The 17,669-nt window shown below is 47.3% G+C and overlaps 6 protein-coding genes across 6 annotated transcripts; 2 read left to right on the top strand and 4 right to left on the bottom strand.

Annotated features, from left to right (window-relative positions):
* Window positions 1-417: 417 nt before the first annotated feature.
* LY89DRAFT_699251 (hydantoinase-like protein) lies at window positions 418-3,512 on the bottom strand (the record flags this gene model as incomplete). The annotated part of the gene is made up of 4 exons (XM_018217042.1): window positions 418-666; window positions 714-1,410; window positions 1,461-3,425; window positions 3,475-3,512. 4 exons carry the CDS (start codon window positions 3,510-3,512, stop codon window positions 418-420), a joined length of 2,949 nt encoding a protein of 982 aa, XP_018067762.1.
* Window positions 3,513-4,592: 1,080 nt separating this feature from the next.
* On the bottom strand, window positions 4,593-5,001 carry LY89DRAFT_158126 (uncharacterized protein). Its single transcript, XM_018205469.1, has one exon. It carries the CDS (start codon window positions 4,893-4,895, stop codon window positions 4,647-4,649), a length of 249 nt encoding a protein of 82 aa, XP_018067761.1. The 5' UTR covers window positions 4,896-5,001; the 3' UTR covers window positions 4,593-4,646.
* On the bottom strand, window positions 5,002-6,728 carry LY89DRAFT_158125 (diphthamide biosynthesis protein-like protein 1). Its single transcript, XM_018205468.1, has 2 exons — window positions 6,331-6,728; window positions 5,002-6,274 (listed from the first exon to the last, which is right to left on the bottom strand). The coding sequence occupies exons 1-2, from the start codon at window positions 6,503-6,505 to the stop codon at window positions 5,109-5,111; spliced, it is 1,341 nt and encodes a 446-aa protein (XP_018067760.1). The 5' UTR covers window positions 6,506-6,728; the 3' UTR covers window positions 5,002-5,108.
* A 712-nt stretch (window positions 6,729-7,440) lies between these two features.
* On the top strand, window positions 7,441-11,389 carry LY89DRAFT_721425 (uncharacterized protein). The gene is made up of 6 exons (XM_018218650.1): window positions 7,441-8,387; window positions 8,438-8,645; window positions 8,697-8,812; window positions 8,865-9,181; window positions 9,234-10,335; window positions 10,392-11,389. The coding sequence occupies exons 1-6, from the start codon at window positions 7,512-7,514 to the stop codon at window positions 10,971-10,973; spliced, it is 3,201 nt and encodes a 1,066-aa protein (XP_018067759.1). The 5' UTR covers window positions 7,441-7,511; the 3' UTR covers window positions 10,974-11,389.
* An 892-nt stretch (window positions 11,390-12,281) lies between these two features.
* Window positions 12,282-15,252, top strand: LY89DRAFT_737387 (HET-domain-containing protein; the record flags this gene model as incomplete). Its single annotated transcript, XM_018220245.1, has 5 exons — window positions 12,282-12,946; window positions 13,033-13,266; window positions 13,306-14,257; window positions 14,324-14,803; window positions 14,857-15,252. 5 exons carry the CDS (start codon window positions 12,282-12,284, stop codon window positions 15,250-15,252), a joined length of 2,727 nt encoding a protein of 908 aa, XP_018067758.1.
* Window positions 15,253-15,606: 354 nt separating this feature from the next.
* Window positions 15,607-17,461, bottom strand: LY89DRAFT_699242 (alpha/beta-hydrolase; the record flags this gene model as incomplete). Its single annotated transcript, XM_018217041.1, has 5 exons — window positions 15,607-16,256; window positions 16,304-16,706; window positions 16,770-16,911; window positions 16,959-17,302; window positions 17,357-17,461. The coding sequence occupies 5 exons, from the start codon at window positions 17,459-17,461 to the stop codon at window positions 15,607-15,609; spliced, it is 1,644 nt and encodes a 547-aa protein (XP_018067757.1).
* Window positions 17,462-17,669: the final 208 nt, after the last annotated feature.

Below are 17,669 nucleotides of genomic sequence, written 5' to 3'. Positions count from 1 at the left end.
GATTCACTGGGACACCGTATTGGAGCTCAAATCTGCGGACATCCTCCATCTGTGATACAGGCTGTCCACCTCGCGACCTCGACTGCAACTTCCACTGGCTGCATAACATATCCATAGCGATGGCTTGCTCTAAGGTAACGCGACTGGCAGTATCTCGTCCAAGCCTCGGCCACATGATTACTGGTAGCCTCTACTCTCTCAAATTTCTTGTTTGATCAGGAAGAATGCGTCGATTGCGCATTGGACCTGGACTGTGTGTTTTTTTTTTGGGTGGGTTGTTTGGTGTGGTAAACATTGTGACGATTATTTCTGGGATGAGGATGACAGGAAGTGGATGAAAAGGGAAGTCGCATTCGACCTCGAATCGTTTATACTTCAACACCACCTCCATCCCAAAGGCCGCACGGATATACCGATCTAAGTTGCAAACTCCTCGATCACACTCCTGGGCTTGCGAAACTTTCCCAGCGCTTTATACTCCACATCATCCATTCCAAAACCCTTCGGACCTCCGATCTCCAAGCCTCGTGGAGTCGAAGTCCACTTCTCAGAGGCAACAATTCCAAGCACAAGAACCAGTAACCCATACCTATATTCTGGAGTGCCTATCGCCTCGCCGTTCTGAGCATCGATGACGCAAATCAGGTCTGGCACCGAAGCAACGACCTATTATTCATTAGCAAGAAGCCGCCAGTAAGCGAAAAACCACAAACCGTCTCACTGCTGTCCGGATTCTCCTTGATAGCAAGTATATTCTCGTTCTTGAACGGGATCTTCATCTTTCCCTGGAACTCTGCTCTCTCCCCACCACTAACATCCATCGCCTCAACAATCACCTCTCCATATACATGTCCCATCCTTAACGTCCTCTCCACACCCACAATCTTCCCTTTGAACAGAACTTTCGCAGACTCATCACCTCCAGCTTCAGCAATGATAGACTCCGCAACAGAGTCAATCCTATTCTCACTCCTCGCCAACGCAACCGCCCTTCCAATTCTCCAAGAAAGCGAAATCGTATGCTCAACAACCCAACTCTTAGTATTCTTCCCAGTCACTGGCGCCTTCGCACAGGCAACATGAGACCCCATTTGCGAAAGTGCTGCTCGAAATGCTTTCTCGACCATGAGTTCGGATTTCGCTTGTGTCATGAACATTACACTTCCGTTGCCATCACAGATGGTTGAAGGAAGGAAAACGGGTGTTTCTTGGAAGACGACGGGAGTGGTTTGCCAAGCCACGGGGTAAGCGCGGCCCATCCAGTCACCGTCGACGGTGGGGAGATTCATATTTGTTGATGCGCCAAGGATCATACCTTGGAGGCCGTTGCCACCACCGATTTCGAGGGCGATTACAGCGTTTGGTTGGACTTTCATGAAGTTGTAGAGTTCGGTTTGGGATTGTATCATTCTATTCTATTGTCAGTGGATCACCTTTGGTAGAGAGGGACCAAGACTTACTCGTCTCCCGGAAGTTTCTCGATAGATACGGTAGGAGATCCCTTGCCTCCACCACAAGCTACGAGGTCTTCATCTTTCAGGTCGTCAGGAGAGATGACTTTGACCACACCACCACTACGCATAATCTCCCGTAATCGAAGCATGTGTCCGTATGGCGACCCTCCGCCACCAGTGCCAAGAATATAGCAGCCAGTACTGATCCACGCAAGATCTGTCTCGGAGATGATCCATTCTCGACCTACAATCTTCGGCCGATACGATGAAATATCAATCTCTGGAGCATCTATCACCTCTTTCAAAGTGTGATCAGTGGTAGACGAGCCCTTTGCGAACTCAGCCATCCCATCCTGTTCAGTGGTCCCAGTCGTTGCCTCTTCAACGCCAGCTATCTGTCTAGAGAAATCAAAGTCTCCCACAGCCTTGACAATGAATCGAGATTTGTTGGCAATATACTGTAATGGGAGATGGTCCATCTCAACGACCTGCACCGTGTCCGCCTTGGCGCCATCCTCAATAGCTTTCTCTACCGCTCGCTTTGAAACGTCTTCCATAACCTGAGACGAGGTCTTGGTCTCGGTATTTTCAATGGTATCAATGATCCCACTAACTCGTGCCGTAGCAGCTCCAATGGCATTGGCGACTCCTGACCACTCCGGCTTCACCACCTTACTAGCTCCAGCCAACTCATCAGGAGCAATAATCGCCCCTCCTCCTACCAACAGCACGGGAATATCCTCCGCAGACGTCTTCATATTATCAATAGCCCTCTCCAACATCCTCTTCACCAAGTCCTTCAAATCCTTCAAGTTCCCCTCAAGCCCCGCTTCAACTACCAATTCTCTACTCCCAATGTTAACCTTCTCATCCCCAAGCACCGTATAATCCGTAGCCGTCGCCACATCCCCACCAAAGCAAATCGCCTTCTCGGGTAGCAGGTACCCCACACTCTCCGGCCCCAGCCTCAACTTTCCGTCAGAATCTCTCCTCACAATCGAGCCTCCACCCAGACCTACACTCCGCACATCCGGATACGAGAAATTCGTCCTCACCCCGGAAATCTCGCTAAACGCCGCCGCCTGTCTCGGAAACCCATTCGCCAGCAAGAGACCAACGTCTGTCGTGGTGCCGCCGATATCAACCACCATCATCGACTCCTTGATCGAATTTTGCGTCAAGAAAGCAGCGCCACGCATACTGTTCGTCGGACCGCTGGAGAAAGTGCGGATAGGGAGTGCAGCGGCTGCAGTGGCGAGCAGGAGGGTGCCGTCGTTCTGGGTGATGAAGACGGGGCATTTGAGGTTGAGTTTTGAGATTGCGGATTGGAAGGATGTGATAGTTTTGCGAGCGAAGGGGAGGATGGATGCGTTTAGGATAGCGGCGTTTTCGCGTTCGAGGAAACCGAGGTTGGCGACCTGTTTGGAGAGGACGATGTCTGCTTCTGGGTAGATGCTCTTGATGACTTTTGCGGCGCGTTCTTCTTGTTTGTAGTGGATGTCGACGGGGCTGAAAACCCCGTTTATGACGATGCTTTTGATTCCTTTCCTTTTTATGATTTCTGCTTCTCGACGGATTTGCTCTTCGTTGATGTCGGATATTAGGTTGCCGTCAACTTCTAGTCCTCCATCTACTAAGCAGTAATAGCCTCGGATGAGGTTTCGAAGTTTTGCAGGCCAATCGATACAAGGTGGAACACCTTTCGAGAAAGGTCCACAAAGACGCATAATCGCTACCTTGGCTAGTCGAGCTTGATCTTGTTCAATAACGGCATTGATGAAGTGGGTTGTCCCGATAGTGACACTTGCTACTTCTCCAGGATCGATTTTGGATTCATCAAACATGGCTGTAATGGCGTTGTTGATTCCATCGCTGGGGTTGCCTGTTGTTGAAGCTTTGTGCCAGGCTACTATCCCTCGATCAGGCTCCGAGGAGCGGGATGGGTCGAGGATGACTCCATCTGTGTTTGTTCTAGATGCCCCTGTAAGTATAATACATCATTGAAGGGAAGGAAACCCACCCGCCAACGTCAACTCCGATTCTCAGGCTTCGAGTCATTTTGAGTTGTTCTTGATTCGAAATCGGAATATGAGGAAGACAAAAAAATGGCAAGAAGAAGAGAAAGTTGATTAAAATAACTTAGCGTAGACTCGAGACAAGTCATGAACATATCTCGGGCAATTCACCCCACTCATCCCACCCTTGAACAGTTGGCCGGTCAGAAGAGTGAATCGGCCAGCCACAGAGGATGACACAGCGGGATCAACCCAGCGATATCGTGGATCTTTGAGGCTCTGGGTCTCGCAACTAACGCAGGTACCCAGACCTGTGTGCAATCGCTCCAAGTGAGCCTAGTCACGTGCCTACACGCAAAGTAAACAGGTGCCTTAATACAGCTTCGTTGGGAGGGCTAGGGGTTGTGATGCTATGAAGGTGTCGTCACTACCGAAAAAGAGTCTCCAGTCATGATAAAATTGAACGTATAGGAAATCTCAACCCACTCCAATGATCTGACCAAGTGTTGATTCCAACACATTTTGCGAAGTCTGAATCTTGATTCAAGATCACCACACACAACCACAAGATTTCAAACAATCACGATCTCTCATAATCGTAGAATCCAAAGATGTGTAAAGAAAATAAGAGCTTCCCAGACATCAACCGCTGGTAAAACATCATCATAAGATGTCAAACAATCATGTGCAGAATCTGCTTCATAGCATACTCTTGAGGTTGGAGGGGGCCAGACATACCACTTACATGCGGAAAACAAGGCCGCAAGACAGCTAACCTTTGCTACGAGTTCAAAGGAAGGGAAAAAAGAGAATGGAATACTAGATGCATTTATTGTCTTGACGGGAGACCTCACTGGGATGTTAGGACTTCTGCATAGATGTGTGGGTTGCTTGCAGGAGTTGCATGTGCGATTAAATGCTGTGTCTGAGTGCGCGCTGGGCTGAATAGTTAAGAGCTGACGTTGCTTTGTGGCTCTTTCCGAGCATGTACTATTCATAGCCAAAGCATTGAGCGAATCTACGCTGGAGATATTTCACAGCTACCCATTCGATGGAAGAATAGCACGGAGCATTACTCGTTCTCTATTTTCTATGAGCATCCTTCAGTAGTCAAGCGCTGACAACACCGTAATTCAACCTCAATAGTCAATCAATTGCTGAATGGCCAAACTAAAAATCAAAAGTTGAGATGATGAGATAGTGCTACTTGGCACAGTTGCAAGAACCAATTTTTTCCTAAAGGCAAGGGCTGAGTATTGGTTTGGCTGAGTGAGTGTATAGATGTACAACATAACATAAGCAATATAACTCCAGCGACAAAAGCACTCACATGGCGATTGGTTGTTGGAAGAATGATGCAACGGACAAAATTTATATTCTTGTGCCAAGGCATTGCGAGATAATGAGAGATATGGGAGCACATCATTTCTGTAGAACTCCTTTTTTATATGTAGTGTTGGGGATTTGCTTTGGCATCTGTGGACGCTCATCAGATGTGCAGTGACGCAGCTTATCCTTGGCGACTTTCGAGGCCAAACCTCCAGTTAGTGCAACTCGGGTAGAGGCTTCTACTCTGAAGGGGCTCTGAATGTTGTGCTTTCTCGTCGAGCGAATAAGTTTTAGGCGGAAAGAAGGGGTGTCAACCCGTAGCCGCGATGAGCCTTGCATCCTTCGTTCGTCCCAGGCCCTCCTTCCCATAGTAATCCATCGGATAAATTCCGCCATTCCCCTTATCCCAATCTTCATTGGCACCTAAAACAATCAAAGCCTCGTATGGTGTCAAGAGAGGCCTGGGAAAAGCATAGCCCCAATCTATGCTCAGTCGGGGGCATGCAACTTGAACCCAACACTCGATATCGTCCATCATTGCAAGTTTTCCCGGGAAGATCTCACTCAACAGCAGGTTGACATACGGAATGCCCTGGCCTTCGAGTTTCTGCTCAATCATTGACATCGTATGTGGATTTCCTTGTCGGCCGAGTGATCCCAGGATCAACCCCCATTTCTTTGCTGATTTAGCAGCAGAAATAGCTTCTCGCCGCAATGTGTGCATCTCCTTATGATCATAATTCTCGCGGGTAAGTTTCCTAGAATATGGGTCGTATCTATAGGCAGGTATCGAAGGGTTGTGTATCATAGCGCTTTCGAGATGGAAACGTCCGTCACCAAGATAGAGAATAATATCCACGCCGTCCGTTGAATCTAGTCTTGGCGACGTACATCCAAGAATCTCTCCCTTACTTAGAGGTGAGATCTGAGGTATCAGAACATTGTATCCTGCCTTTTCCAAAGGTGCTCTGACTCCATGTAGTGTCGCATTGAATTGAATTGTCCCAACCATGGCGATAGTCTTCCCTGTCGAGAAATTCTTTTCCAGTGTTGATAGAAGATGCGCTGTATCGATGCTGATATCCACGAAAACGTATAGTGTTTTGATCGTAGTCACATCGACCGGTATCAGGCACGAGTGCGCATAGTGGACGAGAAGATCGCATCCTAGAGCTCTCGCAGTATAGTCATCAATACAGCACGCTCCGTACGTCACATCACCCATAATCAGAGTCTCGACACCAGGGCAAAATTGTGTGAGAATGTCCGAAATTGTTGTGGCAAACAGCAATAAGCCTTCTGGCATCTGCAGAGCAACCTTCTTTGAGCCATTTGTCCTTATTCGATGTATAGTTTTGTGTATTTCGAAAGAGTAGTTCGGAGGAAGGAGAGCGATGGCGGCATTGATTTCTGGATCGTTGAGAATTTCGGGAGGGACTTGATTCAGAGTCCGAGGCGTTCTTCTCGATTTCGAGACTATTCAATGTCAGCGAATGACTCGTACATGTTGCTCATGGAGGATGCGCTCGTGCCTTGAATTGTGCCTCTGTTCTCTGTTGATCCATTCGCTTCAGCATTCGATGCTGCTTCTGCTACTTGTCTTCGCCCAACGAATCGCCTCTTGGGTAATCTTTGTGCTTCTGCTTCCTGTCTCTCCTCAACGTCAACAGCGATACCCAAATCAACTTCAGCTCGGTCTTCTTCCATTGTATCGCTTTCGCAGATTTGGTTGCTCAGCGATTGTAAAATTTACCCCTCCATGATAAATACACACGGGTGTGTATTTAGCCGAGCATTTTCTACCTCGAGTTCACTGTCCTTCAACAGCACCAACTATTACACCCGTAATGCACCTTGTCCGACTTAACTCGCAGTTCTTTTCGCTGAACTTGAATTTCGAGAGCATCTTGAACTTCCAAGCCTCTGCGTATCCAACAAGAGCAGGGACAATTTCGCGGGCGGAATGCTGGGCAACATCATCGACAACGAACCTGTCAGAATGTACACCGCAGATAGAATTTTTCGAACGTTTCAATCGTTTACCTCGTTTCGATTCTCACCCTGTCTCTTCAAGTTATCTGGTGGCAACTATCCTATTGCACCAGTGATTGCAACAACCAAGTCGACTCACGCCAAGCTCAGCACTGGTCCGAGTTAAGCTTTCCCCGAGGATCGTCCCGAACCTTGTGGATGTTTGGATCCGGGAAATTTCTGAACTCGATTCATCCATAAGGCTGGTTTTAGAAAGGCAAGATGGTTGCAGGGCGGGCATTCGGTGAAGCATGAGCATTTAGTGGTGCTTGGAGACCGAACATGCAGTATATAGACACAGGCTGAGGAGTCCAGACTGGTGACAGGATTTGGAATTAAGACGACACCGTCTTTGGCCCCCCAATGCACTACCCTCGGTCTTTTCACTCTTTTACGAAATTGCGGCTCCACCAATGCATCCTTACATTGAACAGTACCATTTCACCCAATGAGAATGCTGCATGATGCAGGCATCCCCAAACGGGAACACAGCTGAGAGATGTGCAGATTGGCTTCTGTGATAAGCTAATCGCAGCCCGCAGTCTGCAGCTCCCCGAAGTCGAGGCTGGAGCAGGCGCCCGCCCCCAGAAAATGCCATGGCTGTTAAGTATCCTGTTTTCTGTTGCTGTTTCTTTCCTTTCCATATTTTTTGTTCCTATTGTTCTAATCGACGTCCGGCAATATGGCTCCCAGTCGACCCGGCAGACCTCGAGCACCTAGTTCCTTCAGATATGTCCCGCATGCGCACAAGAAAGATCAAGATGTCTTCATCGACATGCAATATGCGAAACATAGCTGTGATAAGCCGCTGGAATTTGCCCAGGAACCGTGGAAATATTGCGACAACCATACGAATTGCTATCTTGGGCTGAGATTCGATCGTCGTGATGAATTCAAGGAAAGGCTTCGTGAGATGGACAGTGAACATAACAAGAAGTTATACGAGATGGAACAGCAGCAGCAGTTATATGAAGGAGACGAAGAATTCCAGAGCAAATTGAAGGAGATGCAAGAGAAGGGCCGAGGGAAGAAATGGGAACGAGTTGTGCATGAGGAAGAACGGATTCAGCAGACCCGCATCAACTTCATAACGAACGACAAGAATCCAAAGAACAAACAAATGATAGACAAGATGAAGATGGCGAAATTGGCATGGAAGAACGAAGTACAAGAAAGAAGGGAAGAATATATCGAAAAGATCAAGCGTCTTCCCAAGTTTCCCCGGAGTTGGAGTCGCAGTCAGATATTGGACATTCAACTTCTGGAGCGTGTCGGGTCTTGGAAAGTAGATGATGAACTGGAAGATGTGAACCTGAGGGGAGATCCAGAGGAAGAGTACGGCTTCAAGGCGTGTGCGATATACTTCAAGAGATCATATGATGGTTGGGAACCGGACACGTACAAGCACCCCAAGTTTAAGGACGGGAAATTTCCGAACCAAAAGATATCCGTTCACGACTTGATACAACCTTCGCCTGACAACCCATTAAGTCAGCCATGCAAAGACGATCAACTCCGATATTTTCACTTTCCGTCGAACAATATGCGTTGGATTGAGGTGAGGCTTAAGATTCTCCATGCTGAGAAAGTGCTGACGTTAAAGGAAAGGAAGCGATGGCACGATATTACAACGAGGATGCCGGAAATCACAGCGACACCCAAATGCCTAGTAAGAGATCGTCGAATGCCGAGAAGCTTCTGTCTCGCGAGTACTGGCGAGGACAACTTCATGGCGGTGGTGGTGTTGGAGGGACTGGTCCTGCGGGGCCTGTGCATGCTCGCCACATGAGAAGTCGATGCTCGCTGATACCATTAGGTGAGTAGGACTTCTCAATCACAAGGATTCAATCTGAATTCTCATACATAGACACATCATCTGGAGCCTGGACTCAGCGAGGACGGACTCCAAAAGCCGCTACATTTCCAACTGACCCAATGGCCGCCCCACCACCTCGGAGCAAAGCCAAGAACTTCGCCATATTTGTGGGGCAGTCCGAGTATAGAAATAATCTATGCAGTGCTGACTATCGCATAGCTGCCCTTCCTCCACTGGGAGACGAACAGCCGCAGAGCTAAAATGGCAGAGGTTATCAAGGAAGTCACGAAAACGCTTCAAGATGAAGAAGATACAAGAATGGGAAGGAAACGAACACTCGAGCTCTCGGACCAGAAAAAGCCAGAAAGGAAATGTTTGCCCTGGAGGAAGGGTGATTCACATGAAGAGAAGCTCAGGAAAGAGATGGAAAAAGATGATGACGACGACGAGATTGACGTTTCCAAAAGGAATGACATGTACGAAATGGCACGAAAGTACAATACTGCCAGGCATGGGAAGCACACCGCTCGTAAGAAGTAGGATACACCAGCTGTCAAATTTTTAGGCTTTGGACTGATATAAATGTAGGAGATGCAAATTGGGAAAGTACTTACTGGCTCTGGCTCAGGTGGCCGATGCTATGGATTATGAAGCAGATGAGCGACTTCTGCGTGAGAATCTCCATCGCAACCCACCCCTTCACATCCGAAGAACATTGGATCAATCATATTTCCTGACTCTTGAAGACACTGCTGTCCGAGACAAAGATCAAGTCGTGTACCGAGAAACAAGAGAAGGCCGGAGTTTCCACACACGGAACACTCGAGTCGTTATGGTGGACCAACTATGGCTCTGGATACTGGACGGAAATACCATCATCACCTCTTTCCCTCGGCGTTGGGGCAGGAACAAGCCAGATCCTTCAGGCGTGCACAAATCTCTACGGGAACGCCTAGAGGCTACATCCTCAGAAGAGATCCAATCAGTGTACGACCTGGCATTGATCATCATCGACCAATGTTCTCGCGTTTTCTTCGACCGTACCAAACCTCTTGATCAAAGACCAGAAGTCATGGATCTCTTCGCCTCAGCCATCGGAAATGTGACCGAACGTACGACCATCGCGTACGAGTGTTTTTGGCGCAACATGGAGATTCGAGGTATGCGGTTCGCGTCGCCTGGTACGAATAACCATTCGTACCTCAATATCAACCCCGAAGGAACGCTATTGCGTGAGTCCCAAGATGTGGCGGAGGAGCTACAGATCATGTTGAGGATATACAACCAACAGCTACACGTTGTGCGAGACTTCCGAAAGATCCTCGGACACATGAACGGAGAATCTAAGAACGAGACAGATGAAGTGCGAACCTTAATCAAGTTACTTCGACAAAATCCTCTCGTGGCCGGAGACAAAAGACAGACTTCAATGCTTGGAGATAAATTGCCCGTCCCAGAAAGCACAATCCAGGAAGCAAATGATTTACTCGAACTCATCCGGAACAGAAAGGCCGAGATCCAGGACCTGGAAGAAGCAGCACTGAGAACAACACAGCAGCTTCAGGGCCTTCTTTCACTCAAACAACAACAAGCAAGTATTATCGAAGCGAAAGCAGCCCTCGCAAGAGCAGACGAGAGTGTGAAACAAGGACGAGCTATCATGGCCTTTACGCTCGTCACCATTTTCTTCGTAAGTTGCTCCTTTCATCCAGCAGCACGTTGAATCACACTAACAGAATCTCCAAGCTACCCCTCGGTTTCCTCGCCGCTTTCTTCGGAATGAACAACGAGCAAATTAACCAAGCATCCTGGATGACCCTCGACGAACAAATGAAATATATGTTCGGCATCTCCACCGCCGTGATCGTGATCTCAATCTCCATCGCCTTCTCGCCCTGGACGCGCGCCACTCTAACCGCCTTAGTCAAAATACCTATCATCTTCGTGCTGGAATACACGGGCATGCGATCCCTATGGAAGAAGTACATTGTCGGACATCAATATTTCGAGGAAAAGAACAGAGAGAGGATCGAGTGGATACACGGACATGGAGAACGGAAAGAGAGGAGGAAGTGGGAGGAGGAATTAGAGAGGCGGAAGCAGGAGGAGATGGTTTATGGGAGGGAGCAGAGGGCTACGTTTAAACTTGTTGAGAGATTCTTGCATGGCGAGAAGAAGGAAGCTGCGAAGAGGAAGGAGAGTTGGGGTGTGAGGGGGAGGAGGATTAATGGGGTTAATGTGGGAGGTCCGGTTGTGGGTTCGAATGGGGTTTTGGATGGGAGTGAGTTGGAGAAGGGACAGAGGATTGTGGAAGAGGATGAGCCGTGATTATGGTGTAATGTGTGATATTCTTGAATGATACCCAGTTTGTTCTTGGCTCGAGGCATGAAAGCAATCTCGCCCAACTCTTCGATCACATGCAGAAGCTTTCCATTGTCTTCTGCGAACACTGTCTTTGTCGTCATTGACCGATTGTCCAAACAGCCACTTTCGTGCCTTGCCACAAAGATATCGATGCAGTGGGCTTTCAGGCGAGTTAGGGGGTTGATTCCGAAGTTGGAGATGTGATGAGATCGAGCGTGGCTCCGAAGATGGTTTGTTAAGCGAACGTCGAACAATATGGACCATGTAACAATAAGGCGTGTAAGCGAAAGGATCTTGGAGGCTTAAGAAGTGCTAACACGAGCATATGTTGGGAATATGTGATAGCTAGTAAATAAAGCCGCGCTAATCCTAGACTGAGTCTATTCTCGGATGGGAATCTAAGTTACAACTATGCAATCCTTGACCGCACTTTGCGCATGTCTCGGACTCTCGAAATATGAATTGATAAGAGACTGAGTAGCTTCAGCACTGGCAAAGTCCTGTGTTGATGCCTCGTAATGTTGCTTTTTTCAGGGCTGTGTTGGCAACGCCACGGGGCTGCCAATGCGCCAATGCATGTCCTCACATCTGCACAGCCCAGTGACACCAATCCCTACTGCTCTGAGTCTGCGATCGCACTCAATTCTCCTCCGAACCTTCAAACCTAACCTCACCATCTAATCCAAGCTGTGACAAACGGCAGACTTCGACCAAGAAGACATGAACTTTCCGTCGCAGGGAGGACGAATTCCACCCGTCGGCTCTCATGATCATAAGGTTATAGAACGTTTTCGACATCCAAATAAGTCATCATGGGAAGGGGAACGCAGCAAATCCTCACTGTGGCAACTCCGCAGCGCCGTCGAAATAGTGATCCAACAGAACCGAGACAAAGGGCTTTCGAGATACGATTTCCCCGGAGCGAGGTTCCGCAGTGTCGTCGAAGAGTTAAGGCGACCGAAAAAAGCGTACACATACGAGCCTATCGACCATCATCACGAAATTCGAATCCTAAGAGTCCATCGTGGGAAGAAAGCAGATGCTCTAAAATGTACACTTTTCCCGAGCTCTTTGCCATCCACAAGGTCTACTTCCAAGTCAAACTCCTACGAATATCTCGCCTTATCATTTGAATGGGGCGAACATAAATTCAACGATCAAATCACAGTGTATTGTGATTTGGAAGAGGGAGAGGGATTTCAACACGTGACTATATCCAACAGGCCATGTACTCTTTATATTAGACCCAACCTGGGAGCCGCCTTGCGAAATATGCGCCAGGAGATTGAAGATATTGACCTCTGGGTCGATGCTGTGTGTATCAACCAAGCCGATATTGCGGAAAAGAAAGCGCAAGTCGCTTTGATGGACCGGATATACAAGGAAGCTACTTCAATCCTTGTTTGGCTCGGAGGTAGCAATCTCGATGCTTCGCTGGCTTTCAACCTTCTGAAATTATTGGCCGATTTAAGAGCCCAGGATGACCTTCCTGATACCAAAGCGAAGGCAGACAGCTGGGCGTCGGTGATCAACTTGACCAAGAAAAGCTACTGGAGACGTGTGTGGATTCTTCAGGAGTTGGAATTTTCGAAGAAAGCTGAAGTCGCGTGGGGCTCTGAAACGATAAAACTGGAGACTATGGCGAGGGCATGGTCTACAATTTTGACAAAACGTAAACAGGTTGAGGCTATACTTCACCGGGCGGGATGGGATGACTCTTCTGCGCAGTATTTTTTCAATAGAGTCACTGCCCAGATTGAGTTCCAATCAAACCCATGCACCATACGAGCATCTTGGGTAGATCAAACGTTCGAAAGAGAACGAGTAACGTCTGCAGCAGGAATCCAAGACCATGATGACGATTTCGAAGAAGCTACCGCACCCGAGTTTCGATGTCAATACTGCTTAGCGGAGAAATCTACTTTGGGTCAACTCGAGTAAGTCACCTTTCGTGTTATTGTCTGTCAACATTTACCACTCTCCAGACGCATTTTCAACTCGCGATTAATCTAATATCGTGTAGCCGCCATATCCGGACTCATACCCTGCCTTACCGGTGCGACTTTCAAGGTTGTGAGATCGGAAAAGCTACCCAACGGGACCTCGATCGTCACATGGACGCGCACCTCAAGATTCGGCGATACTTCTGCCCCGTTAAAGGCTGCCCATGGCACCCCAACGGCCCCACAGGCGGCTTTTCCAGAAGACTGGACAATGCGAAGAGACATCTCAAGTCACATATTGACTATCATGACTTGTCAGTGTTACGAGAGAATAGCTAAGGAGAACTGTTCAGAGTAGACAATGTGGATGCTTCTGTTGTGGTTGACCGGTCCAAACCATCAACGATAAATCTTGTACGACTCAAAGAATCCGACGACTCCGATTCAGGTTGCTCCGTCGCCTCTCTTGAGTCGTTCACTCCCTCGATAATAGCAAGCTCCGCAACCTCTATTTCTGATATGGAGCCCCTGGCAAGAGATAGTGTTGTAGAGATATCCTACTTGATATCTAACGATGATCAGCTTCAGAAGCTGTTGGAGAAGGCTTTTTGCTTCATAGATCCTGAAAAAGTTACCCGCAATTTCCGCCGTATATTGCGGTCCTTCTCCCAGGACTTGATGCGCGAAGCAACAACGCTGCCTCAAAAGCAGGTAGCCAAGCTTGTAGGGCACAAGTCAAGGCAAATAGCCGTTCTTGTCCGTGAGAATGTGCTTCCGAGTAAGCTCCTAATACTCCCAGAACAGAACGTCGATCCAGTGCGCGAAGACCGGCTTCAGGATTATCTTCAAGAAATATCCCCTCAACTGGACTCTATATCAGATGTCTTGATTGCACCTACTAGAGCATCAGTGATTGATGATGACAGTGACGTGGAGAACGATGATGATGATCCAGCGGAGCACCCAGATCTGACAAAGCTAAAGGAGTGGTTCCTTTCAGCGAATGCGATGCAAAACTTCAGAAACGATTTCTTGTTGTTTTTATCCCCTGTCGAGGCGGTCACTACAAACCAAGCTATAGAAGATGCATCCCCCAGCCTAACCAGCTCTCCAGAGTCAGATAGGGACTCAGGTGGTGAAGTCGGGTTTACAAAGAATGCAACGATTGGAACGATTGTGAAGACTGTCCAAGGTACCAAAATGCTTGGGGTGCTATCTTTGTTCCAAAAAACTTCAACAGTTTGGAATTATATCAATGCGAAGCAGGCGTTGGAGCCGGGGCTAGTGAGATTGAATTGGACGTGTGTAAGTGCTGCTGCCCATTCAATGGATTTTATTTTACCTTCCCTATCAATAATTGACTGTCTCTAGAACTGTGGTCATACTTCCCACGATGACTTCCGAGAACTTCGCCCTGGGGCTGTCGCTGCTTATGCGGGAAAGCTGGTTGACTCAGGATATGTAACTCACGCTCAGTCAACTAATTTAGGCTCTGGTTCTACGGTCACTTTTATTACAGCCGCTCGGAACAAAGCCACAGCAGTTGGCCGCAACATTGGGAATTTAAAGTTTGGGAAGCAAGGGAGAAATCCGAAACCAAAGACGAGAAAGTTTGCAAATATTCAATGCTCACCCACGCCCGGCGTGACTTGCAGATGGCTTCATCTCTGCTTGAAGCAACGACCAAATGCAAAAGTGATAAAACTCGAATCGCTTCATATTTGCAAAGATGACAAGCAGAAAGACTTGACCGATGCCAGCTTCTTTAAGGTTTTGCGCAGAGCGTGGAAAATGCAGCGCACCTGGACAGATCTGATATTGTTCAAGCTAGCGCGCATCGAATTCATTGAGGTAAAATACCGTATTTTCCTTGCAGACTACTCGCTTACTCCTGCACAACATAGTTCTCAGCCTTCCCCGACGATTCAGTTGACCGCATCGTGGCCGATAAAGTCCCTCCTACAACAGATCATTATGACTTCGCTCCTCCACCGCCGCTAGAGATGGTGCCTCCAATTGCAGCCGAGCATATGGTTCATCTTCTCCTTTCAGAATGTACACCATCAATGCAAGGCAGTTCCTTCTACCTCTCACAACTCCCGAAAAAGAAAGACAAGCCTCTTAAGTTTTCAGCACTACTTCCGCCCAGCCTAGAGTTCAACACAGGCTACGGACTGCGTTTCGTCGAGACTCCAGATCCTTCTATAATCGTCAGTTTTCTGTTCGTAATGGCTGTCGTGATAGGAACAGTTTTCGGGATTTGTTGGACCGTTTTTCAAAAAGATATGCAGGATGCTTAGACGATTGCTGCGTATTTGTTTCAGTTATAGCATTAGCTGTTGTGACGTGGCAGATTCGAGCTACATCGTGAATTCAACTGTGATAATGGCATTTGATTAAGGATGGGAAACTACTAGTTAATTAAAAAAAATTTATGTTATGATAATATATTTTTAAATTTTTTAAAAACAAATTATAAACGCGATACGCGTAAAAACGCGTTTTTGAACTAAAAATCACTAAAACTTTAAAACACGAATTATATTGTTTTTTCGTACTTTTTTATTTCAATAAACTGAAGCTGAAAACATAGCTTTGCCATAATATATTATATGCCCTCGTTATGAAACATGAAGTTCCTGCCACTACAACATTTAGGCATAGAATGCTTTTTGCCACCACCTACATCTGTCATTATTGAGATTATCTGGCTTTGTAGCGATCAATGTTTTGTTGAAATTGTAGAGCAAATTTCCCTGAGAATAATCTGGGAAGTAAGGCAACTCGCTCCCAACTCTATTCGGATTGCCAGAGATGACAAAATTGGTAAATATGTCTTGCATCGCTAATGCGAGAGTGTCGTTCGCAACAGAATCTGCAGGCCCTTCATAGAAAGTATATGTAATGTCATCTCCGTGGCGCGCGGGTTTGACAGAGAACTGGTACGCGTATCCAGCCGCCCCAAATGCTCGCGCTAGGTAGTTGGCATTGCACTGGAAAAGAGCGTCAGAGACGAGACTTGTGGCACGTGTAAAGTTTGATTCGTAGCCATGGCTTCCATCGTATATAGGTGGATAGAGAGTGTCCATCAAGTAAGTCGCAGTGTTATATCCGTTGATATTGGGGAATGAGACTTGAAGAACATTTTGGTTGAAGGTTTCGGTTGTGTTGACATATGGAGAGGTGAATTCTGAGGCTTCATCGGTATTGTGGCCCATCATGACGTTGAGAGTTGTATCGTACCGTCCATGGAGAAGAAGTTCTCCTGGGAGAGCTGGTGTAAAACTGCCATCTACTACGGGATCTACTCTCTTGTTAGAATATTCGATATGGCCCAAGTCTGAGGCTCACTGAATATAAAATCCCCCCAGGCTGCCTGCCCAATAATCTTGGCATTTGTGAGTTGAAGGATTTCAGTTGAGAGATTCCTTGCATCTTGAAGTGTCGAAACTCCAGAAGTCGTGAGGACGCTCTGGAAGATGTCTTCTTGCTTCTGCTTGCTTGTGACTGGTAGGAAAGCACCACTCTGGACAATTGCTTTCTGAAATGGAACCTTTCCTTTTGAACCACCATATGCTGTAATTTGGTGAATCGTGCTTCCTCCTCCCGCTGACTCCCCCATAACTGTAACTTGGCTAGGATCTCCACCGAACTTGGCAATGTTATCTCGAACCCATCCTAGTGCCAGTCTCTGATCCAAGAGGCCATTATTCGCGGTGCCATTTTGCTGAAAGGTTGGACCAGAGAGAAACCCCTGACACAATCCATTAGTCTACCGTGTTCCAAATACTCGAGCGAGATACTCAGTGTCGCTTACAAACAACCCCAGTCGATAGTTAATGGCCACGTAAACTATGCCTGGCTTCGTATAATTTTGACTTGCTCTGACCAAACCAGCCCCACTTCCATATTGGGTTTTCCACCCAAGTGTATATCCTCCACCATGAATCCACACCAGCCTAAACAGTTACTCATTTTTACACCAAACGATTAATAGTTAACTTACACAGGCGAGCCTGGTTGTCTCCCTCGATTATCAAAAATGGCGCTTGGAACAAGGACATCTAGCAGAAGACAATCTTCACTTGTGCCAGCGCGCACATTCGTCAAGTTAGTGATAATGGGTGGGTTATACGAGGTGCCATTGAGTATCGAAGAACCGTTTTTGAGAAATGCGGTTGCATTTTTAGTCCAAGCCGGTATACCCTGAGGACAAAGGGCAAATCGTGACCCATTGTTGACAGATTTGGTATCATTGATAATTGGCTTCAAAGGGGCTGAGAATCGGAGATTCCCTAACGGAGGCTGCGCGTACGGGATGTTTGAAAAGTTGTAAAATGCTCCAGTATCCTGAAGTCATCGTTAAAAGGATTATTAGCTGGAATGAAGGGAGTGAATCTTAACATTAAGCCATCCTTCATGGATCTCGTATCCTAGATCTACCTGTGGAGTGGTTGCCGAGGGCGAGGCATGAGCTGAGAATAATAATGACAAGACAAGAAAACTCATGCTCAAAACAGAATTCAATGGCTTCATTTCTATCAATCGTATCTAGTATTAACACGGTGGGGAAATTGGTCTTTGTGCTTCTGCCCGAAGACAAGGATCTGCGAATTTCAGTTGTGAACAATTTTGATCAATCTGGAATGTTCAGCATATAATAGCTGTATTAATTGCGAAGGACTGGGAGAATTGTGAAAGTAAATGACAAACGGCA

The sequence above is a fragment of the Mollisia scopiformis genome, assembly GCF_001500285.1.
Source record: "Mollisia scopiformis unplaced genomic scaffold LY89scaffold_19, whole genome shotgun sequence".
In the NCBI taxonomy this organism is placed as follows: domain Eukaryota; kingdom Fungi; phylum Ascomycota; class Leotiomycetes; order Helotiales; family Mollisiaceae; genus Mollisia; species Mollisia scopiformis.
This window is presented reverse-complemented; position numbering and strand designations above follow the sequence as displayed.